Raw genomic sequence first — 25483 nt, 5'->3', positions numbered from 1 at the left:
TGGTCTGATATAATTATGGCTGTCCTGCTTTTTTCCCCTCCTACTTCTATTAATTGCTTTTCTTCCTTTTACTCTGAGCCTGTATTTATTCTGTGAATTTTGGTGTATTTCCTGTTAGCAGCAAATATATGCATTTTATTTCCTAATCTATCCATCCAGATCTATGCCCTTTGATGGGAAAGTTTTAATTTATTGATATTCAAAGATACTATTGATATGAAGGGCAGTGAGTTAGCATTTTTCTGTGTGGGGATAGGTTGTTTTCGGAATTGGCAGTTTGCTTTTTATAGGTGGTCTTTTAGAAATTCAGAGTTAGTTTAGTTATAGCAAATGTCACCAGCTTTTGTTTGTTTTAAAAACACAAATCACAGTTTTACAGGACTCTAATATTGACTTCTAATATGTTATATTAGATTGAACATTTCATTTCATTAAGTCCTTTGAATATGTCATTCCATTCTTTTCTTGCTTGTATGGTTTCATATGAAATACATTGTGATTCTTATGTTCTTATCATTGTATTTGAGGTATTTCTTCTCTTTGATGCTTTAAGTAATTTGTTTTGTTTTGTTTTCGTTAGTTTTTGCCATTATGATTACATTCTGTCTTGGTGGTGCTCTGTATTAATCTGTTCTATGGTACTCTTTGAGTCTCTCTCTCTCTCTGCCTCTCTCTTTCTCTCTTTATTGTTTGTTTTTGAGCTATATTCTGTAGTGCTTAGGTGTTACTTGTCTCTGCTCAAATGTTGCTCCTGGAAAGACTAGGTGGACTCAATAGCGTGCCAGGTGTTTGACAGCATGTTGCAAGGTAAGTATTCTACCTGCTGTACTGAATCAGCATCAGCATCAATCAAGGCAAGCATTCTGCTCACTGTACTCTTGGTCCCATCTTTGCATCTTTTTAATCTGTGCAGAAGCCTCCTGTCAGAGACCAGCAAAATTCTGGAGCTCTTATCTCTTCCATTATTGTTCTTCCCTTTTTTCTTTTCCTCTCCTTCTGGTATTTATATGATTTGGAAATTATTCCTCTTGTTGTTATCTATTTGATATTTTATATTATCTTATATCTTAACTTAATTTTTAATTTTGCTGCTTCATAATTGTGGATGGCTTATGTTTTCAATTTTGCTAAAAGAACACTCAGCATTTAGAATCTTATGGCTTTCTATTATATTCTTTAGCTCCTTCAATTTGTATAGATTCTTTCATACAGTAAGTAAATTATTCTCTGAATTTATTGAATTTATAATCCAGTACTTGCATAGTTTCTATTGCCATTATAGAATGTGGACTTGACATTCTTCACATCCAGCTTGAAAATTTGTGAACTTGAGTACTTGCCTGAACTGTGTCCCTGTCTGCCAGTATTTCAGAATTTATTTGTTTTCCTATTATTCTTAGAGTTTTGTGGATGCTGACAGTGAAGCTTTATATTCCTGGTTTTCTGATTACTGAGCTGACTAGTTACATTACATTCACAGACCACTGCTTATTCCTCTGTTGTTCTATTTCCATTACTATGCAATGGTCTTTCATCAGGACAGATTTGTGTACATTTCCTTTCTTTTAGGTATGGGGCTTTCGTGTGGGTATTTTGGCATTGACTTAAGATCTTGTAGTTTCCCACAATCCTCATAGTATATGAGGTAAATGGAGTACAGCAGTTTCAGGATGTAAATTTTTTACTCAGTCCTGCATACAGTGTGACTGCTGGGGCTTTGGAGGGTGGAGGGTGGAGGGTAGGAGGCTGAGGCAGCAAGAGTTCTCCAGGTAGGGTAGAAGGAGTAGGTTTCCAGGTACTGTCACCACACTTGACTGAAACACTCATATTTCCAAGTGCTCATGGGTCACTACTGCAGGTTCTCTGGGAATCATATGGTGTGTGGGTATCCTGTATTCAAACTATGCCCTCAGCCTGTTGATCTCTCTCCAGTGCTTCTACACTTTTTGATAAGTGCTTCTCTCGGTGGTGTGAGGTGATGGCTCATTGTTTTTATTTGCATTCTCTTGATTATAAGTGACGAACACTTTTTCATATACTTACTGACTGTATGTCTGAAGAAATGTCTGTTCACCTCTTCTCCCCATTTTTTTGATGGTTATTTTTTGTTGTTGGTCAATTTTGTGAATGCTTTATATATCTTTATTTAGGCTTTTGTCAGATGTGTAGTGACAAAAAATTTCTCTCAGGCTGTAAGGTGTCTTTTTATTGTGCATTCCTTAAGCTTCGATGTAGTCCCATTAGTTTCTTTTTGATTCTGTTAACTTTGAGTGTCATTGAGAGTTTGCAGATATACGTATTATCATGTAGAATCTTACTTTTGCTTTCTTTTATGTAATCTATGGATTCAGATCTAATGTTGAGATCTTTAATCCATTTTAAATTCACTTTTTTTTAATGGTGAAAAATAAGGATCCACCATCATTTTTTTACAAATGACAGTTTTCCCAACACTGTTTGTTGAAAAAGCTCTTCTCGTTGCGCTTCACACATCTAAATCCTTTTCAAAGATTACCTGAGAGTCTTTCTCCAGACCCTCATTAATATTCCATTGATCTGAGAGTCTGCCTTAATTCTAATACTGACAGTCTTGATTCCTATAACTAGAGTATAATTGAAAGTTTTGAAGAAAAGCTTCTCATCATTTCCAGGCATGTTTTGACTATTTGAGGGAAGGTTTTTTTGGTTTTTTTGTTTTGTTTTATATAAATTTTAATCGTATGTCCTTAAAAATGCTATCATGATAGAACTAGAGTATATCATGTGGAATAAAGTCAGTCAAAAGGAAAAGGACAGTTACAGAATTTTTTCTTATGTGGAATATAAAGACACACAGCAACAGAGAAAATAGCTAAAGGTAACAGAAATCGTCAGTTGGTCCACAGAACAAAATTTCTGGAAGAGTAATGAATCCCCTCTACATTGGGACATTGATAGAGTAAAGCAGCCACTTTGATGGTGGATGGTTGTTGGAATGATGTATGCATGAAACTAATAATATTGTAAATCATAGTGCCTCAATTAAAGATGGGGTGAATTCCATGAGAAGTTTTCAAAATTTATGATTACTTAGATACCATTTATTTAAAGAATTGTTCATAATAGTGTTAGTTCAGCATATAATGCTCTAGCACCAGTTCCACCACAAGAGTGACCTTCCCTCCACACCAAAAGAATGCCATGGTAATTAGTATGGAACTGCATTGATTCTATATTGTACTTTGGGTAGGAGTGTAATGCTAACAATGTCAATTCTTTGACATTAACAGGGAATGTGTTTCTATTTCTTTGTGTATTCTATTTTTTAATTATTATTATTATTTTATTTTTTTAATTAATAGTTTATTTTTAATTAGTGAGTCAACGTGAGGGTACAGTTACAGATTTATACATTTTTGTGCTCATGTTTCTCCCTTACAAAGTTCGATAACCCATCCCTTCACCAGTGCCCATTCTCCACCACCAGTAAACCCAACATCCCTCCCCCCCTCCCCAGTCCCGTCTCCCCCCACCCCACTATGGCAAGGTATTCCCTTTTGTTCTCTCTCTCTGATTAGGTGTTGTGGTTTGCAATAAAGGTGCTGAGTGGCCATTGTGTTCAGTCTCTAGTCTATATTCGGCCCGCACCATCTTTCCCCCACATGACCTCCAACCACATTTTACTTGGTGTTCCCTTCTCTGAGTTGCCCAGTGTGTATTCTATTTTTTTTTTTTGCTGTTTTTGGGTCACACCTGGCAATGCACAGGGGTTACTCCTGGCTCTGCACTCAGGAATTACCCCTGGCCATGCTCAGGGGACCATATGGGATGCTGGGATTTGAACCCGGGTCGGCCGAGTGCAAGGCAAACGCCCTACCCGCTGTGCTATCTCTCCAGCCCCGTATTATATTTTTTAATAGTGATTTTTTTTTGTATACTGTTGGATTCGGTCTGCTAAGATTTTGTTGAAAATTTTGTTTGATGCTCATCAGGAGATTGGTCTAAAATTTTCTTGGGACCAGAATGATAGTACAGTGGGTAGAGCATTTGCCTTGCATGTGACTGACCTGGGTTCAAATCCCACCACCCCATATGGTCCCCAGAGTACCATCAGGAGTAATCCCTGAGTGCAGAACCAGGAATAGGGCTTGATCACAGCCGAGTGTGGCCTCAAAACAAACAAATGATTTTTTTTCCCCTAAAAGTGTCTCTATCTGCTTTGGGAATTAAGTGTAATGCCAGCTTCATAGAAGGTTAGTTAGGGAGGAAGGATTTCTACTTCTTAGTGTTTTTAAGTGCTTAAGATAAGGGCTGTAAGTCTTCTCTGAAGGTTTGATAGAAGTCACCAGTGATGGGGGCTGGACCTATAGCATAACAGGTTGAGCAATTGACTTGTACACAGCTCACTGGGCTTCAATCCCTGGCATCCCATACAGTCACACAAGCACCGGAATAATTCCTGGGTTCAAACTCTGGAGAAAACCCTGAGCACTGCCAGGTGTTTTTTTTGGGGGGGAGGGGCCAACTCTACTCACTAGTGAACTCACCAGTGAACCCATCTAACCAATATTTTTTTCTTCTTGGGGAGACTCTTAATTGCTTTTTCAATTTCCTTGCTTATTATTGGACTAGAGTTTCAAATCATAACAGCCAACCTTAATAATGTGAATGTCAAGGAGAAAATTTTTGGGTGGGGGAAAGGCAATCTGGGTACATGGGTGGAAAAAACTTGATGCTAGTGGTGGAAGACTATGCCTAAAACTCATCATTGAATATTCTTGTAAATCACGGCATCTTTATAAAAGATGGTTGACTGAGAATTGTCCCTTAGAACCACTTGGGAGGTCTCTTTCTAAAAGGAAAATTTATCCCAATTCATTTGGTCTAGATTGGATTATTTAAAAAAAACAAAGCTTAAATTTTTAATCCAGGTGGTCATTCAAAAATATGGGCTTTGGGGTTCTTTGTTCTAGTGTGTGTGTGTGTGTGTGTGTGTGTGTGTGTGTGTGTGTCTGTCTGTCTGTCTGTCTGTCTGTCTGTCTGTGTCTGTGTCTGCACACACTCCTGCTTGTGATTTTTGACAAGTTGTTTTTATTTGTTTGCTTTTATTGTTTTTATTTTTGTGTCACACTGGGTGATGCTCAGGGCTTTCCCCTGGATACACCCTCAGAAATTTCCTTGGTGGTGCTTGAGGGACCATATGTGATGCTGGGGATAGAACCCAGGTGAGCCGTTTGCAAGACAAGAGCCCACTGTACTATCTCTACAGCTTCTTGACAAGTTTGTTTCCTTTTTGTTTTGTTTTGTTTTTTTAACTGATTCTAATATCGGTAAACTACATTTCATTCAAGAATAGTAGATTAGATGATCTCTTAAATTTTGACACAAAATTCTTGTGATATTTAAATAGTGTTAAATTTAATATGGCCTTATGGTTAGAAAGAGATACTTTGAATTTAAAAATGATTTTTCACTTCCAAACTATAAATAACCAAACTTAGAAAGGTGCCTGTGAATATGCAGAATGATGTGGTGGTGAAAAAGGTGCCTATCGGGGCTGGAGTGATAGCACAGCGGGTAGGGCAAATATTTGCCTTGCATGCAGCCAACCCGGGTTCGATTTGCAGCATCCCATATGATCCTCCGAGCATCACCAGGAGTAATTCCTGATGCAGAGCCAGGAGTAACCCCTGAGCATCGCTGGGTGTGACCCAAAAAGCAAAAAAAAAAAAAAAAAAAAAAAAAATGTGCCTATCAATATGCAGAATTGGTGTGGTGTCGGGGTTTAGGGAGGGAATTTAAGAACACTGGTGGAGGGAAGTTGATACGTTGATACGGGGGATGGGAATTGCTGCAGAATGCAATTGAACACAAGTTGTTCTGCTTTTTGAGATACATTTGACTTCTCAAAAGGAAGTACTTGTCTGTTGCAGCTTTACTTTGCAATTGATTTTGGTGATTTAGACTTAGCTGTTATTAGCAAATTAATTCTGTTAAACAATATAGATGTCTTAAAATCTGATTAGTTATCTTGTAATTTTTATTCTTGAAGTTATTTTACTGATGTAACATGTGATCATTAGTCCTTGAGCTATGTATGTCAGAATTTTCTATTTAGAAGTCACTTAAGTATTAATAATTATTAATAATAAAGTGGACCAGTTAGTTTTAAATTTTATTTTTCTGTAATTAATTTTTTTCTTTTTGGGTCACACCCGGCAATGCACAGGGGTTACTCCTGGCTCTGCACTCAGGAATTATTCCTAGGGGTGCTCAGGAGACCATATGGGATGCTGGGAATCGAACTCAGGTCAGCAGTGTGCAAGGCAAACGCCCTACCCACTGTGCTATCTCTCCAGCCCCTGTAATTAACTTTTATCAGCCATTTTCCTTCACTACTTTTAGAAACATTTCTATTTTAATTTTAATATTAATAGTTTAAAATTTTGTTTTAATTTTATATTTTAAAGTTAATTTGAAGACAACTTAGTCACAGGAAGAAAGTACTAAAAGTTAAACACAGAAGAAGTACAAAAATAACTAATTTTACTAATACATTTTTTTCTAATATATAGTCACTTAGTAAACAGTGACTTTGTTAGTCACTCTTCATTGTTTATGCAATGCAAAGAAGTAGAAGAGGAAGTGAAAAGAGAAAGGAAATTTGGCAAAGTGAATTCTGAGGGTAAGAGAAGTTGAGTAATGCAAAGGGGGAAGGAATTGTATATTCCCTACTTTGTTTCTCTATATCTCAATAAAAGCATTCATAATAAAACTAACATCATGATTATACAAAGGACAAAGTTATAGAAAGCACATTTGTTTTGTTTTTGAATGTTAACATAAGATAATATATAATGCTGATATTAATGTAGCATTGCAGATGAATCACATTGATGGAACACTATTTTATGTTACGATGTTACCATCATTTTGCCCATTATCATTATTGAGGTTACGTGGTTTGTAATTGTGCAAATATTTATACGTTAGCTTATGTTTCAGCATCATGCACACTACCAAGCTGCTCATATTCCTCATCACTCTCCCTACATCCCATCTCATCTTCATCATCCTGTTCTTCCTCATCTCCCCTTCGTCCCCATCCCCTGCATCTCACTTGATAATCCTAGTTCTGTATAAGGGTCTAAGGTTTTGTTTTCATTTTCTATTGTATACTCCCTACTTTGTTTCTCTATATAAGTTAGTTCATCCCATATTTATTTTTCACCAATTTTACTTATTTAATTTAAGGTGACCCTTATTGTTCTTTCAGTGTTGTGGCAAACTGCAGCAGTTCATCTTCTCTTAACAGTTGAATTGTTTCCTTTCGCATTCTTACTCAATTTCTTTAACTATTTTTATTGAGATTATATATTTAAAATACTGTTAATTGCACTTTTCGTATATCATTCATGCTTAAGACATTTTACGCCCAGTGTGCACCCAGTACCAGAGTACCTGCTTCCTTTTATGCCCCCAGGGTCCTCTGCCCACTCCCCACCCCCATCCAGCCGTACACTCCCTCCCCTCTAGGCTCAGTTATATCTCCAGTTCTGATAACTTTGGCCATAGGAAAGTTGATCCCTCAAAGTTTTTTAAATATCTATCATATGAGTGATCTTTTATAAAATAATTTTTTAAAGAACTGTGATTTTACAAAGTTACTGATAGTTGACTTTTAGGTATATGATATTTAAACAGTAGTCCCACCACCAATGCCATCTTCACTCCACCAGTATTACCATATTCCCTTCCTACCCCCAGCACCCACGCCATCCCTGTCTGTCAGCTAGACAGGCACATTACAAAGTTTCAGTTAGAAAGTTGCAGCTTAGAACTCACATTTTCAGTGTTGTTGAGTCTGTGGTTTGGATATGTGGCTATACCAATCACTTATTTTGCCAGGATAACTGAAGCTCTGATGCCTGTTCACCAATAACTTACCATTCTCTTATTCCCCTGTAGCTTTCTTTTACTCTCTGTCTCCTCTGTAAATGCTGGGTCATGGGTGGTCAAAGCATGCCCCCCCCCACCGCCTTTTACTATATTTCCTCATCCAGTATTCTTTATGCCACAGAAAAGTGAGATCATTCTGTGTTTTGCATTTTGTCTTCTGGCTTTCTTCATTCGACATGATACCTTCCAGTTCCAACCATGTTGCAGCGAACCACATGATTTCATTTTTTGAAGCTGTATAGTTTCCCATTGTGTATATACATATGTATATATGCACATATATAGTATATACTATACATTGTGTGTATATATATGTATATATATTTGCCACGTCTTCATAATCCATCTCTCATTGGGCACCTAGGTTGATTTCATATCTTAGCTTTTGTACCAAGTGCAGCAATGAATAATAGTGTGCATATGTCCTTTTGAGATCATCATCATCATCATCATCATCATCATCATCCCATTGATTGTTGAATTTCTCGAGCGGTCTCAGTAACATCTCCATTCATCCAAGCCCTGAGACTTTAGAAGCTTCTCTCTACTTGTCCTTCTAACGATGTTGTCTGTACTGGAGGCTCTTACAGGGTCGGGGAATGATATCCAGTTTGTTACTGGTTTTGGCATATTAATACACCATGGGGACCTTGTGAGGCTCTCCCATATGGGCAGGAAGCTCTCAGTAGTTTGCCAGGTTCTCCCAGAGGGAGAAGTAGGCTACAAGATATCGCGCGGCCACAAAGCTGCCTCGCGCTTCCGGGAACTTGCTTTTAAGTCTCTGGATGCTGGCCATTGACAGGATTACACAGCGCCGGGGGCAGTTCCTGGGTGTGACTGCCTAGCTACTAGAAAATGGGAAATCTGGGTGGAGCAGGCCCAGTCCCGATCAGAGCAGCCTTGGAGGTCTCAGCCCTGGGTCCCACACACCTGGGTTCCTCTGCCGGTTCCTTCATGCGTGAGGCTCATCTGAACGTGTGGAAAGGGGCCTTGAGCGTGTCTGTGGCTAGGCTCCAAAGGTCTTCGGCTGCCGGGAGCTCTGCTCAGGGTGGGAAGGGAAGCTGGAGCCCATCCCCTCCCAGGGGCCCTGGGGAAGACAGCCAGGCGCTCGGGCAAGAGACTCTCTGCCTTTTGAGATATCGTTTTTATACCTGGAGGTAGATGCCCCAAAGTGAAATTGTTAGGTCTCATCATAGTTCAATTCTAAATTTACTGAGGACTCTCCACACTGTTTTCAACAGGGGGTTGTACCAGTCAACATTTCCACCAGCAGTGGATGAGAGTTCCTTTTTAACCACATACACACCAACCAAATTGCTCCTATTATTTTTACTACTTGCCATTCAATGTAAATGGCCTAAACATAGCAATTAAGAGACACTGAATGTAAAAATGGATTTAAAAACATTGAATCCAACATTCTGTTGCCTATAAGAAAAACATTTTATTAGTAAGAGCAAATACAGACTCAAAGTTAAAGGCTGGAAAACAGTTCCTCAAGCAAACACCTTCAGAAAGGCCAGTGTGGCCATATTTGTTCTGATGACATAGATTTCAGGCTGAAAACTGTTAAAAGAGACAGTAAAAGTCATTTCTCAGTAATTGAGGCATATGTACATCAGGAAGACATTAACCCATAAATATATGTCCTCCCAGTGAAGGATCAACAGAATACTAAAACAACTGCTAATGACTTCAAGTAGGACATTGACAGCAAAAGAATACTAGCTGGAGACTTCAGCACTGCTTTCTCACCTCCTGATAGATCATTGAGACTTAACTCAGCGAGGAAATACTGGTTTTGAAGGATGAAATGGAAGAGAGGGTCTAGTAGATATAAGCTGAGCACCGCCTGAAGTGATTCCTGCGTGTATGAGCCAGGAGTAACCCCTGTGCATGGCCGGGTGTGACCAAAAAAAGAAAAAAAAAAAAGAAGAAGATCACACACCATGGTCAAGTTGATTTTGTCCCAGAGATGCAAGGATGGTATAACAATCACATGTCAACCAACATAATACACCATATCAATAAAAGAAAAAATGAAAACCATATGATTATGTCAGTAGATGCTTACTAAGCATTTGACAAGATCCAGCACCCATTCATTTTGAAAACTCAACAAAATGGGAGTTGTAGGAACTTTCCTCATATAGTGGAAACCATCTACCCAGGCACACAGCAAATATTATTCTCATTGGGGAAAAACGAAAAGCCTTTCCTCTAGTACAGGCACTTGATAAGGTTACCCACTCTTGCCACTGTTACTCAGTATAGCACTGGAAGTACAGTTAGGCAATAAAAAGATATCAAGACATCCGGATAGGAAAAGAAGAAGTCAAAATTTCAGTATTAGCAGGTGATTTGTACTATGCTTAGAAAATCCTGAAGACTCTCCCCAAAATCTCTTAAAAACAAGTGTATAGAAAAATGTCAGATTACAAAGTTAATACCCAAAAGTTTATGGTTTTCCTTGGTACAAATAATGAAAGAGAAGAAAGAGATACTTAAAAATCTTGTTCACAATTGTGCCTCAGGAACCAAGCACCTCAGAATCAGCTTAATTAAAGAGGTGACAGACCTATACAAAGAAAACTACAAAACATTACTTCAAGAAATAAAAGAGGAAAAAAAAAAAAAGAAATAAAAGAGGACATGAAGAAATGGATACACAACCCCTGCTCATGGATCGGAGGATTAACATTGTCAAAATGGCAGTACTCCCCAAAGCATAAAACAGACTCGGTGCAATCCCTATAAAGATAACTACTGTATATTAACCCTAAGTGTTTTAGGCTTCATCAGTGAATCACCCCTTTTTCTCCCCACAGAGACACTTACAGACTCTTACGAGCATTCCTAATTCTAATTGCCTGAATTTATCTTTAATCTTTCCTTTGTGTTTTACATCTCAGATGCACAATTCCCCAAGTCAGGTTTGGTTACTTATAAATACAACTTTCTGGTAACTCTGGACTTTATATTTACATTACTTATATATTCAGTCATAAAATTTTATTAATTTTACTTTTATGGAGCTATGTGCTAAATATATACATTTATATTTTTTAAATTTGCATGACATATTAATTTTGGGCATGCAACATGTTCATTCTATAATTGTTTATACAGTTCTTCCTCAACTTAAACTGGCAATATGTCCTGATAAATATGATCATAAGTCAAAAGAGTGTTCATTGTGCCTACCCTCTGAACATCATTTCTTAGCCTAGTCTATCTTAAGTCTAGCAATATTTGCATTGTCCTAATGTTAGGCAGGATCATGCAGTATACAGCCTATTATCAATAAATTATTTATTTAATACTGTATTGAAAGCAAAAATTAGTCTTAAAAGTACTGGTTGTTTACCCTTGACATCATGTGACTTTGCTGTGCTTGCTGCCACTGCTCAGTTTCAACGGAAAAAAATTAATAATTATTACCTGAGAATAGATCAAAATTCATAATATGGTTTCTATTAAATTCATATCATAAAATAAGAAAATTGTCACTGTATCAAGATCACTGTCATCCCACTGCTCATCGATTTGTTCGAGCAGGCACCAGTAACGTCTCTTATTGAGAGATTTATTGTTACTGTTTTTGGTAAGTTGTAAAAATATAATTTGGGAACTCTGGATAGGAAATTATCACTACAATCTGTGTGATTCATATTTACACTTAGTTGTAAATTCTTTTTCATGCTAATAAGATATTTTATAATCTACCCTGGTCCACTTTCAAATAGTGTTTCTTTGCTAATCTAAGTGCTTAATTACTTTTGTTGATCTGCATAGTACATTTGCAATGACGTCTTTTTGCTCTTCCTTTTATACTTTAAAGTATTTAATGCATTTTTTGCATTGATACTAACTCAGTCATCTAAACAAAGATTTAAAAAAAAAAAAAGAAAAAGAAAAAGGGGGCTGGAGTGATAGCACAGCGGGTAAGGCATTTGCCTTGCACGCGGCCGACCCAGGTTCGAATCCCAGCATCCCATATGGTCCCCTGAGCACCGCCAGGAGTAATTCCTGAGTGTAGAACCAAGAGTAACCCCTGTGCATCGCCGGGTGTGACCCAAAAAGCAAAAAAAAAAAAAAAAAAAAAACACAAAGATTTTGAGGTCTGATGAGTCGTTCTTGTATAATTCATATGACTGTTTCATCTAGCTGTTTACATTCTGACAATTATGATGAGTTGTGGCCAAGTAGTACAGTCAGTGTTTCTCCAGTCTCCTTTCTCTTGTTGTCTATTTGAAATTAATTTTCAGTCATATCTCATTATCTCCTCCATGAAATTTCTGCTTCACTTTGGATGAATTCCAAGTTTCCTTCTCTATTCCCTATTCCTGATTTCCTTCTGTACACCTCATTAGAATAATTATACATAATTGAAATTTTGTATTAGTCCTTCCTTATCTAGTGGTAGTTGGGGTGTTCTCCAAGTATGATACTCGGACCTACACCCAGCAGTGCTTGGGAGACCATGAGGTATGGGGTACAAACCTGTAGGTCTTGTATTCAAAGCATGCACTCCAGCGATTCAAACTATCTATCTCCTGAGCTTGATTATCATTCTATTCTATTTTTTTATGGACTGTAAGCAACTTGAGGTAAAGGCATCTTAAATAAATACCTGTTGACAAAATGATAAGATACTAGAAGAAGCTGGTAGATAGCATATCAAATAGGTGTATTATCATGTGATTTATCATTTCCTTTTTATCACTTATCGAGGTTGCTTTTACTGTATTTCATATATGCAGCAGGGTGGAGTTCAATACCAATGGCCTGATACAATTTTTATTTTATGTTGTTTCATATTGCTAGTCTCTGGTATATGCAATTTTGAAAACAAAATGTTGTGTCATAAAATTGGTTCCCCAAGCTCCACCACAAGTAATTCCTTAGTGCAGAACCAGGAGTAACCCCTGAGTATCAGCAGGTGTGACCCCAAAAGGAAAAAAAAATGGGACATTCAGAATATATTTATCTATGTTTTTCCCCTTTTCTAAAGGAGAAGCTAAAACTTCCTTATGAGGAAAAGAGGGAAATGCTGGAACCTCAGTTGGAGTTTTTAAGGTAAAGTGTTATCATCCATTTAAAGTCATGACAAAACTGTAATGATCTAGGGTGCATTTATATGTAAGTTTTAGTCAGTAAAGTCAGAGTAGATAAGAGAGATGGTACAGTTGGTAGGACATTTTTCTTGCGTGGCTCACCTGGGTTCATTCCCCGGCACCACATGTAGTCTCCAGAGCACTGACAGAAGTGATTCCAGAGCACAGCACTAGGTAGGAATAAGCCATGAACTCTGCTGGGTGTAGTCAAATAATTATTGGTTTTTTAGCACAGCGGTAGGGCGTTTGCCTTGCACGCGGCCGACCCGAGTTCGATCCTCCACTCCTCTCGGACAGTCCTGCAAGCTACCAAGAGTATCTTGCCCGCATGGCAGAGCCTGGCAAGCTACCTGTGGCATATTCAATATGACAAAACATAGTAACAACAAGTCTCACAATGGAGATGCTACTGGTGCCCGCTCGAGCAAATTGCTTAGGTTGACAGTGACATGAAACGTAAATTTACTGAGATTGGTGGGGGGGGTGCGTGGAGATAGTGCAGCAGGTAGGACATTTGGCTTGCATATGGCTGATCTCTGGCACCCCTAGAGATGACACCTGAGCACAGAGCCAGGAGTAATTAATCCCAGAGCATAGTTAGGTATATCCTCTCCCAAAAAAGTCCTGAGCACAGTCAGGTGTAGCCCCTCCCCCCAAAGTAGGAACTTGCCAAAAGAAAGAGTAAAATTGTGTAGTCTTTTTCTAAATACTATTTCAAAGATATGTGTTGTAAATTATCAACTTTATATATTCAAAAATTATAAAAAATGTTTTATAAATAAGAATAACTACCTACTCTTGTAGAAATTATGATTTCATTTTTAAAAGTGTTTTTATAGTGCCAAAGATAAAACCGAGGCCCTCAGAGAGCAAGTCATATATTCTTCCACTCAATCATCTCTGGCCTTAGAAATGATGTTTTGAATGTAAATAACAGAAAGCATCCTAGTTATCAAATACTCTTTTCTTTATAAATATTCATATAATTGTAATATCTCGACAATATTGTTATAGTTTGAATATTTTACTATAAGATGTTAAAATATTAAAGGTTATTTCAAATAGTGATAATGAACTATTTTTAAATTTATATAATTTTAGAATATATTTGGTTTGGTGAAGGGTGGAGGGAAGTGGACACTGGTGAAAGATGGTGTGTTGTATTTTCAGTCTCTTTCATTAGTAATATTATAAATCACGTGTTCAAAACTAAAATATACATGAAAAAAATACTTTTGGGAGTTGAGTTTTAAATTACTTGATGGCTAGGATCAGCCTTACTCAGGTCTATGCCTGACTCTGCTCACTAGTGCCCTCTGGTGGTTTACGGAAGCCATATGAGGTGCTGGGAATCACCACGGGAGGTTTGTTGAATGCAAGGTAAAGCACTTTAAGCTCTGTGTCTGACCCCTAAAAGTAGCACTGTAGCACTGTGTCCCGTTGCTCATTGATTTGTTCTAGCGGGCACCAGTAACGTCTCCACTGTGAGACTTGTTGTTACTGTTTGGGGCATATCGAATATGCCACGGGTAGCTTGCCAGGCTCTGCCGTGCAGGTGGGATACTCTCAATAGCTTGCCAGGCTCTCCGAGAGGGGTGGAAGAATCGAATATGGGTCGGCCGCGTGAAAGGCGAACGCCCTACCACTGTGCTATCACTCCAGCCCCTCTAACTAAAGTACAGTTTTTAATTTTAAGCAAACCGTTTTTTGTTTGTTTGGGAGCTACACCAGGTGGTGCTTAGGGCTTACTCCTGGCTCTGGCTCAGAATCACTCCTGGAAGGCTCAGGGACCACATGGAGTGCCTGGGTTGAACACAGTTGGCTACATGCAAAGTAAGCACCCTGCCTGCTATACTGTCTTTCTGGCCCTTAAGTAAACCATTTTAGAGTACTGAGATAGATAGTTCAAAGGTCTGACTACATCTATTGCAAATAAGTGGCCTGAGTTTGATATCCAACACTGCATGGTCCCCTGAACACCACCAGGAATGACTTTCAAGCCTAAAGATGGAAGTAATGATAGCCTCTGAGAACTGCTGGCTATGTTCCACCACATACCCCAGGAGAAAAGAAAAAGACTGCTAATTTCAATAGAATAAAAATCTTCCAAGTATTTTACTTAACAGTACTTTAGCTAAACATTTCTAACAACTAGAATTCGTGCCTTTTACTGCACCTCCTATCTCTCTGGCCCTTTTTAAAAAGTCAGATTATGACCTGAAAACTTTGTAACTTTCCACATGGTGACTCAATAAAAAATTAAAAAAAAATAATAAAATAAAAAGTCAGATTATGGAAAAACTTTACCCAACGGACTTTGCATAAAGTAAAAACAAAGGAACAAAAAATACACATATGTGCACACAGTTATAAACCCCATCCTTAGTAAGTTGCATTTTTCTAGTTGATAGCTACTACTTATGAAGTTCTATCATTCTGGGGCCTATTCCAGTATTGCTTGGGGGTTATTTCCAGCTCTATGCTCAGAAATTGCTTCCAGTGGTGCTTTGGGGATCATGTGCCAGGAGTTGAGAGTAAACTTCCTCTATGCGAAGTCTGTCCTGAGCACTTTGAGTCATCTCTCTAATCTACTATGTTAGTATACTCAGAGGGAGAGTCATCTGTGTTAAATTTGGAAAAGAACTTGGGATAATTATTTAACATATTCAAGTTATTAATTGAAAAATGAAAAAGGTATATAAAGCACCTTGTGAATGTTCATCAATTATAGTATTTGATGCTATATTTATAAGTAGTAAAATTTTATCCTTCCATCTGCTAGAAATTTTTTCCTTTTCTTTTGTAGAAAATGTTTAGCTGGATATCAGGAAGATTGTGAAGAATTTAAAGGGCAATTACTGCAAAAAGAGACTCTTATTGCTGATAATATGTCTAGCTATACTGGTGGTCTTTGTTTGAAATGTGCGCAGCATGAAGCTGTTCTTTCCCAAACCCATAACAATGTTCACTTGCTTACCATTCAAAGGCTAACCAAGTAAGTATGTTTCTACAGGTAGAGTCTTTTGTACATTGAAAAACTTGTCTTTTAAAGGATATCATGGTACTGAGAAAATTCATAGTGCTGGAGTGTAGGTTTGCATGAGGGAGCCCTGTGTTTGAAACCTGGCATTGCATAATACCTCAACCACTGCGGGAAGTGCACTCTACCAAAAAATGTAGGGATATTGTGTTTGTTATCACCATGCTAAATCACATGTTTACATTAAGCATCGAATAAAATATACTACACATATACCATAAAATATACTATATATAAAATATACTATAAGATATAGACTAAGCTCTAATAACATACTATTAAACTTTATTGTAACTTTTTTTTGTTTTGTTTTGTTTTGTTTTTTTGCTATTTTTGGGTCACACCTAGCAATACACAGGGGTTACTCCTGGCTCTGCACCCAGGAATTACTTCTGTCAGTGCTCAGGGGACCATATAGGATGCTGGGAATTGAACCTGGGTCTGCTGCATGCAAGGCAAATGCCCTACCTGCTGTGCTATCGCTCCACCCCCTATTATAACTTTCTTGAAAGCAGGATAGATGGAATTTGCCGGTGGTTAAATGTGAGTAGCAATGTCACTTTGGACAAGTAACTTTCCTTCTTAGTCTCAATATCTATTCTTAAAGTAAAAGAACTTAACACACTATTCTTTAGAATAAGTTTCAATGTGATTCTGTAATTATAAATGCAATACTGTTCTTCCTGGGTTTTGTTTTGTTTTGTTTTTGTTTTTCAGTGCCAAGGATTGAAGTCAGGGCCTTATAAATGCAAGATGAGTGCTCTGCTGCTGACCTCCATCCCCCAGAACTCCACCATTATTTTTTTCCAGCACTATTTTTAACAAACTGAGTTTGAGAGTGATTGTTAAGTCTTAGATTCCCTGATGATATTACTATGGCATGCCTGTTACAAAGAATGTTATGAGTACATTGGGAGAATAATACTCTTTTACCCATTATTAATATTTGAAAATTTACTAAGGAAAGTTACAAGTGAGCTTCGTGTAGTTAAAGTTTTTACTTAGGCTAGAATGTTAGTTTACTGTAAACTTTTTATGTATTTTCTTTATTCCAGAAGATTTTTATTGTTGTTATTGAGAACTGTGTTCTGTGGTAGTTGAGAATTATTTTTAAACATACTATTTAGTCACAGTTTATATATATACATACATATATATATATATACACATATGTACATATGTATATAGCACTGTCACTGTAGCACTGTCATCCCGTTGTCCATCAATTTGCTCGAGTGGGCACCAGTAATGTCTCCATTGTGAGACTTGTTGCTGTTTTGGGCAGGAATCAAACCTGGGTCAGCTGCATGCAGGGCAAACGCTCTACCCTCTGTGCTATTGTTCAGTCCACATATTTATATAAATGTTTATAAATATATATCTCTCCTATGCCTGTAATTTTCTCTATGCTCAAGGTAACCTCTGTTTGGATTCATTTAAATGGCCTAAATCTCATTTCCTTTTAGACTTACTAGTTTACTAGCCATATGCCATCCTGTCCCCAACTTTTCCTTTCTTTCATAATGCCTATGTATGGATTCAGCATATGACTTGTATATTTCTGTATTTCTGGCTCATAATAGAGAGCTCAGTCTATGATAGACATTGAATAATTATTTGTTACTTATATTTTGTCACTCCTGTATAACAGTCAGAGGGTCTTTGGTTTGAATTAATACAAAGAGTAGGACTGTCATACCAACTTTGTTTTGATACTTTTCTGAGTCCGGAATATTATCTTGTTTTGTAAATGATACATACCTCTTGGCATTGTACTCAAGTAGCTTACCTTGTAACTAGGCCTTATGAGCCAAAATATCTGTTAGTATTCTAATTCTATTTATAAATTACTGTATGAGTTTATGAAAGTTTACCCTATATGCCTCAATTTTTCTGTTCTTTCCCCTCAACCTGTGCAGCTAAGAGTCAGGCTCAGAGCCTTCCACATGCAGGACATGTGCTCTGCCACTGAGTCACATCTGCCTTCAGTTTTGTTTATTTTAAAAGTAGATCTGAAAGCATTTACTTAGAATAGTTATATTTTAGGAGTTACTGAAAGAGTACTTACATAATGCTATAGTGTCATAAGTAAGTGTTCCACAATTTTATAAAAAATTATATAACCTCCTTTATGCCAAGAAAAATCAAAATGTCTTACAATTGGTTTCTATATGACTAAACTATTGACTATTATATAAAAATTGAATTTCTCTGATATGGACTGACTAAAAATTTTATAATCTTTCCTGATGGTCCCAGTCCAATTTTAGTAAAACAAATATTAATAATTATCTTTGTGCACCCAACTGTCCAGGTTCTTTTATTCCATAATTCCAGGTATCCCAGAAAGTCCACAAAGGAGCTTTAAGTTTTAAGAGCAAAGTGGTAGATTCCTAAGAGGGCTGGAGAGGTACCCTACAGCAGAGATATTAGATGTAGTACTCACTGGCAGAGTGCTTAAGTGACTTGGTGGAGAGACTGAAAGGGAAGCAAAGTGGGTAAGGGACTTGGAGGACTACCCTGCACCAGAGGGGCCAGAGGGAGGCCTGTTCAGATCACTTACCTGACTAGGAGAAACGCCTTGCGATGGAGACCTTGGGAAGGAATGTATGGGGGACTTGGAGAAGGGCCTTTGGTTGAGAGGGTGAGAGCAGAATGATTGAGCCAGTGAAGGTTGTGTCTTTGTTGTCTGGAATGTGGCTGAGAGATTCCAGAACAGGAGCAAACCTCCCCAACAGTCCTATAGCTAAGCAGGTTCTTGACAGACTGACACTTAGTCAACCTATCCATCAAGCATCACCCAGGCCACATGGCCTCCCAAAATAATCACATAAGGCAGATAAATAGATAAATAAACAAACAAATAAATAAATAAATAAAAATAAAAGCCTTTAAACAGAACTATGAGCCATAGCAGGTAAGATGTTAGTCTGACTCTTATTTATCAGAGGGAGTCTTATCTGCCAACTTCAGTTCTAGTTGCCAGTAGAATACCCAATATTGTTGTTCGCGAAATTTAGGGCATTTCTTATCTGTAGCCTAGTTTCTCTAGGTTAATATATATATATACATATATATTAATAAAAATTGCTGTGAGTCATATATATATATGGCTCACATATATATATATCGATTTGCACGAGTGGGCTCAAGTCATATATATATATGGCTCACAGCAATTTTTGGCTTCACTTCTCTGTACTATAGGTCCTTGGAAATAGGTGAAAAGATACCGCTGGCTGCCAGAATCTTACTATAGAAGGGAAGCCAATAGATTTGTTTTAACTTAACACTTAACTATTGCAGGGTGGCCAGGATTGTGCCACCAGTCATCTTTCAAACCTCTGGAACATATGGGGACACATACGGATTAGACTGTCGAGCAGTATCAGAAACTCTTATTTTTGTACCGTATTTCTATTTCAAACAATTCCCGCATCACACCATGTATTGCTACCCAGGGCTACTGGGAGTTGACTCTGTAGTTGCAGCTAGGTACTGGAAAGCACAAATGTCATAAGATCACTTCACTAAACAGGTATTACGGATACATATGACCACCATCCCCATTTCCTGCTCAGATTGGCTGAATAATATGTGTCAAATACCATCAGTTGTGAAACCTATGCCAGAGCCCAGGCTGGATATACTGGTACTATAGAAGATATCTGGTACCTGCCAACACAAATCCCTAGCAATCATCCAGTCTTATAGAAACTTAGGCAGCAGCTCAGTGTGTGAACATAAAGCCCTGATCATTGCTCAGACCAACTTGTACTTGGGTCGACGTTCCTATTCCTCAGTGTATCACCAGTGCATTTAACTCTATCAATAGATGGGGATAAAAGCCCAGCTCCTAAAAATACTTTCAAAGGAAGATTTAGTATCAGTTAGTATTGATATTAGTATTGATGTTCAGTGAAATGGAGAAATCAACTTGTTCACTTACAAGTTTAGAGAAAGTTTGAATGAAGGTATGAAAAAGTCTCATCTAAGCAGAGAAATAAGGGGTGCAAGAAAGTTTAAAAGCATGCAAAAAATCTAAAAGCTCCATCAAAAAATGGGGTGAGGAAATGAACAGACACTTCTCTGAGGTTGACCAGCAGATGGCCAACAGACTCATGAAAAAATGCTCATCATAACTTATTATTAGGGAAATCAAAGTCAAAATAGCAATGAGGTATAATCTTATGCTAGTGAGAATGACACATATCAAAAATACTGGACTAATCTTTGATGCAGGGAAGTGGTAAAAAAGGAACCCTCATCCACTGCTGCTGAGACTGTTGTCTGGCCCAACCTCTGTGGAAAACAAGTGTGGCGGTTAGTCAGAAAACTCAGAATTGAGCTCCCATATGACCCATAATTTCAATTTTAGGTATCTATCTCCAGGAAAGAAAAACATTCATTCAGAAGAATGTATAGATACCATTATTTATTGTAGCACTCAGTACAATAGTTGAGTTGAAATTAATCTAGAAGTCCAACAATAGGGATCACTCCAGGTAGGTTCAGGGGGCCATAAAGGGCACTAGGGGTCCAACCCAGGTCATTGGCATTTAAGGAAAGCATCCTACCCACTATACTATCACTCCAGCCTGAAATTTGTTTTCATTTGTTTGCTTTAAGGCTTTAGGGGTTTTTTGGTCAACTCAGTGATCCTCATGGTCTATGCCTGAGTCTGTGTCTGGATTACTCCTGGTGGTGCTTGGGGAGCATGTGGTACTGGAGATGGAATTATGATCAGCACCTGTGAGGCAAATGCCCTAATCCTAATACTACTTCTCTGGCCTCCTGCAAAACATTTTATTTTATTTTTTGTATGTTTGTGGTTCGTACCTGGCAGTGCTCAGTGATTCCTCCTGGCTCCATGCTCAGGGATCACACCTGCTGGGCTTGGGAAACCATGGGGAGTGCTGAAGACTCAACCTGAGTCAACCACATCAAGGCTTCGTTACAAGTACTGCGGCCCCAGCTCCCAGTAACAGCAAGGTTCTTAAAGTAACGGCTGTTAAATAGAGGAATATTCATTGATAGCGACACAATAGTACTAGGAGACTTTAATATCAGACTTTTATCACCAGACAGATCATCCAATAGAAAAAAAAGGAAACAAGAGCCTTAAATGAAGAATTGGAGGAATTTGGATTATTAATTTTTGCAGACTTCTCTCACCCTGCAAAAGTCCAGTACACATTCTTTGCCAGTGTGCATGGAACAAAACATTCTCCAGGATAGATTGTGTGCTGGAATACAAAACAAATAGTCCATAATATCATAGCAAGTACTTTATAGACAATTTGGACATCAGAAATGTCTATATGGATATTTCCAGACACATAGCAAGTTCCTAGAAATTACAACATGTCTCTTTTCAAACTGCAGTATTTTGAAAGTAGAGATTAATCATGAAAATAGCTGGAAAGGCTTAAATATTTGGAGACTATACAGCATATTATTAAACAAGCTTTGAATCAAAGAGGAAGAGAAGAAATTTAGAGATGCCTCAAAATAGAACAAAAATGAAGAGGCAAGCTATTTGAACATATGGGGCACAGCAAAAGCATAACTCTGAAAGTATTTCCTAGCAATACAGATTTATATAAGGAAACAAGATAAAGGTGAAATGCTACTCTCATGCCTTCAGAAACTGGTAAGAACAAATGACCCGAAGTAAGGAAGTAAATAGTAATAATCAGGTGATTCATACATGAAATCAACAAAACCTAGAACCGATTATTTGAATCAACAAGTTTGATAAACTCTTAGGTTTATAGATTAATGAGAAATAAAAGAAAATCTAATCATAAAAAATGAAAGAAATATTCACAGATAACAGAAAAAAAGATATTTTTTAAAAGTATGTTTAGAAAGGTTACTATGAACAGCTTTATGCCACTAAGCTGGGAAACCTAGAAGAATTAGATATAGTTTTAGAATCAAGACTTTCCATAAGTGAATCAGTAAATAAAACTGAATATATTAGTTTAGAAGTCTGAATCAGGTATATAATTGAATAGATCGATTCCTAGTAAGATAATTGAAAAAGCAATCAAATATCTCACTCAGAACAAAAGCCTAAGTACAGACTGGTTCACTAGTGACTTATACCAAACCTTCAAAGCAGATGTAATAACTTTTTTTGGTTTTTTGCTCTTTGGATCACACCCAGCTGCAGAGTGATTACTCCTGGTTCTGCACTCAGGAATTACTCCTGGCTGTGCTCAGGTGACCATATGAGATGCTGGGAATCAAACCCGGGTTAGCCACGCACAAGGCAAATGTCCTACCTGCTGTGCTATATTGCTCCAGCCCCTGTATTAATTTTTAAACTCTTCCAGAGAGCTGAAGAGGCAGGAATTCTAACAGCTTTTCTGAAGTTACCCTAATACCAAAAGCTGATAGATATTACTAAAATGAAAATTATAGACCGATATAAACATAGATACAAAGATCTTTAACAAAATCTTGGTAAGTTGAATTCACACTATATCAAAAGAACAGACAATGTGATAAAGTGGGTTCATTCCAAGTATACAAAGATGATTTAGTGTACCCAAACCAATTAATTTTATAAACCACTTCAACACAAAAGGATAGTAAAATGATAGTATCCAACTGGAGAGATTATATAAGTGCCTTACATCCAGGGACAACTTTCCCAGTCCTAGTAGCACTGTAGCACTGTTGTCCCATTGTTCATTGATTTGCTCAAGCGGGCACCAGTAACGTCTCCATTGTGAGACTTGTTGTTACTGTTTTTGGCATATCGAATACACCACGGGTAGCTTGTCAGGTTCTGCCAAGCAGGAGCGATACTCTTGGTAGCTTCCAGGCTCTCCGAAAGGGATGGAGGAATTGAACCTGGGTCAGTCACGTGCAAGGCAACGCCCTACCAGCTGTGCTCTCGCTCCAGTCCTCTCAGTTCTAGTATCCACACTAAAACCTGGAACCATGTGAACACCATAGGCCCCACACACTTCATGTTTAGGTGAGAAACTAAACAGTCTCAATTCAATGACAGAATACAACCATAAATGTCTTGGTAACAAGATGGGAAAAACTAGATAAAGCTCTCCCTGTCACACTCAAATACCATTATATGGTAACGAAAATAGTCTGAGTAACAGAGATACATGCAATAGTCCAGAACAAATCAGATCAATACTCAGGTTACCAATAATCTAAATGTCCACTGTCCATATCAACAGGATTCTAGAGACAGTGGAAAAGCCAAGGAACATAGCTGCTCTGGCAGACAGGGACAGAAGTCCTGGCAAGTCCTAGAATTCATTAAAATCCTCTAGTTTTCTCTAGCTTCCAGATCCCCTTCCTTCAGGCTTGGTCCCATTAGCCTCCACACCCAACCTCTGTCATCTTAAAGGGCCACCCCAAAGCATTTGCTGCTCCACCCTTCTAGGTGACATAGTTCTCTCTGACAACATTGGATCCTATTTGGGATGGGAGGCGTATCCTCTCCCTTCTGACTAGGTTGCAGCAGCATCTACACACAACCTCAACCAGTAGCCTGTGCCACTGACCCTGAAGCAATGCAGCCATATAACAGATCTACTCAGAAAATGTATTGTTCATTTATACTCCCTGTCACTGGGGGAAGACAGGCTGAGACAGAAAAGAGCAACTCTAGCTCAATCCCTCAAGACTCTTCCAAAGAGAGTCAAACTACTAAGACTGACTCTCAACACAGTAGGAATACTGAAAAATCCAATGAGGAAAACACTTAGAAGCCCACCAAGTTAAATGAGTGAAAACAATAACACAGAAATCACTAACAACACACTCACCTCTATGAATACTTTTTTAAAAATGACTTTGACACCATAGTGAGGCTCTTTAATGAGCTCTGATGATGATGAAGAAATGATAGCACTGATAGTCAGCAAAGTACAAGAAACTATGAGAGCTGAAATTTAAAGAAAAACAAGCAGATTATGTTAGAAAAAGGAATATGGTAGGTGATATTTAAAAAATCATTAGAAGCTCTGAGCAACAAATAATAGCAGCTGAATAAAATACCAAGAAATCCCCAGATGAGATGTAGGAAACCTTTAGAAAGTAATAGAAGATGGAATGAAGTCTGAAAAGAAAGGAACGGCTCACCAGAGAACTATGGGATGAAATCAAGAGGAACACTATTATAATACTGAGGACCAGGAAAGTGAATTTGATGACAAACCAATAGTTAAAGAAATCATAAGAATTTTCCAGAGTTAAGGAATACAGGCAACAAAGTATAAGAAGCCTAAAGGTTTCCAAGTGAAAATAGACTCAGGAAAATGCCAAAGTACACTGTGCTAAGAACCACAAAAACCAAAGATAGAGGCATTCTATTGAAAGCAAGATCACAAGAGGAACTTACAAAAAGCCCATTAGATTCACAGAAGATCTGTCAAATGAGGCTCTAATAGCCAGTAGAGAGTGGAAGGATAAAACTCAGGGAAATGAACATCTCACAAGAATACTGTACCTGGCTAGATTATCATTCCTATTTGAAGGAAGTATTCAAACAGTCAACAAGAAAGGGACAGTCAACAGCTTAGTGAAGTCATAGCCCTGATGATGCCAGGTTTACAGGAAGCATTAAAGGAATGTCTTGAAAAGATAAGACACACTTATCGACACTTTGCCATAAAGTATGACATTCACTGAAATAACATAGTATTTCTTACTCCTAGCTTGCTTAGGGATTTTATACATTTTAAATAACTAACCCCTCATGTTGAATGTTCTACATCAGATCAAGATTTTTTACATCCATACATATTTTTAATTGCAATCTTTTACTTATGAATGCCAATACTTTAGCAATATATATAATATTTTCTAATATAAAATGGATAATTTTTATTAGTTTAAATATTTAATACTCTTATAAGCTACTTAGATTATTTTCTTTTCATTTTCTCTTCAATCTTTATTTATATTTGTAGTTTTTATGTATTTCATATAAACTGAAATATAATAGCATAGGATTTTTTCCTATTTATTTTAAAACATTTATTAAAGTGCTATGATTTACAAAGTTACCTATAGTTGAGTTTTAAGCATACAATAATTCAGCACAAATCCCTCCACCAATGTTCCCAGATTCCCTCCAACCCCAAACCCCACTTCACCCCTGCCTGTCAACTTGACAGACACATTACAAAATCAGTGGTTGCCACTTAGATCATGTGTTTTCAGTTTTGTTGAACCTGTGCTTTGGATATATGGTTATATCCTTCACATATAATTGAAGCACTGTTTTATGTTCACTCGTTCTTGTTCTCTTTTTTCCCCCACTTGATTTTTTTTTCCTTTGGAAACTTTTTCAGTTTTACTTTGTTGTTGTTGTTCCTGTTCCTTTCCCCCTCCCCAACACGCACCA

General features: G+C 37.6%; 1 protein-coding gene across 7 annotated transcripts in view; it reads left to right on the top strand.

Annotated features, from left to right (window-relative positions):
• SDCCAG8 (SHH signaling and ciliogenesis regulator SDCCAG8) overlaps positions 1-25483 on the top strand; it is a 108719-nt gene that overhangs the window by 19544 nt on the left and 63692 nt on the right. For all 7 annotated transcript variants that reach the window (XM_055147519.1, XM_055147515.1, XM_055147514.1 and 4 more), the window contains 2 exons: positions 12953-13017; positions 15862-16050. In XM_055147519.1, the coding sequence (XP_055003494.1) occupies positions 12953-13017; positions 15862-16050 (254 nt within the window). The remainder of the gene's footprint in view (positions 1-12952; positions 13018-15861; positions 16051-25483) is intronic.

Source organism: Sorex araneus, chromosome 9 (assembly GCF_027595985.1).
Source record: "Sorex araneus isolate mSorAra2 chromosome 9, mSorAra2.pri, whole genome shotgun sequence".
NCBI classification, from domain to species: domain Eukaryota; kingdom Metazoa; phylum Chordata; class Mammalia; order Eulipotyphla; family Soricidae; genus Sorex; species Sorex araneus.
This window is presented reverse-complemented; position numbering and strand designations above follow the sequence as displayed.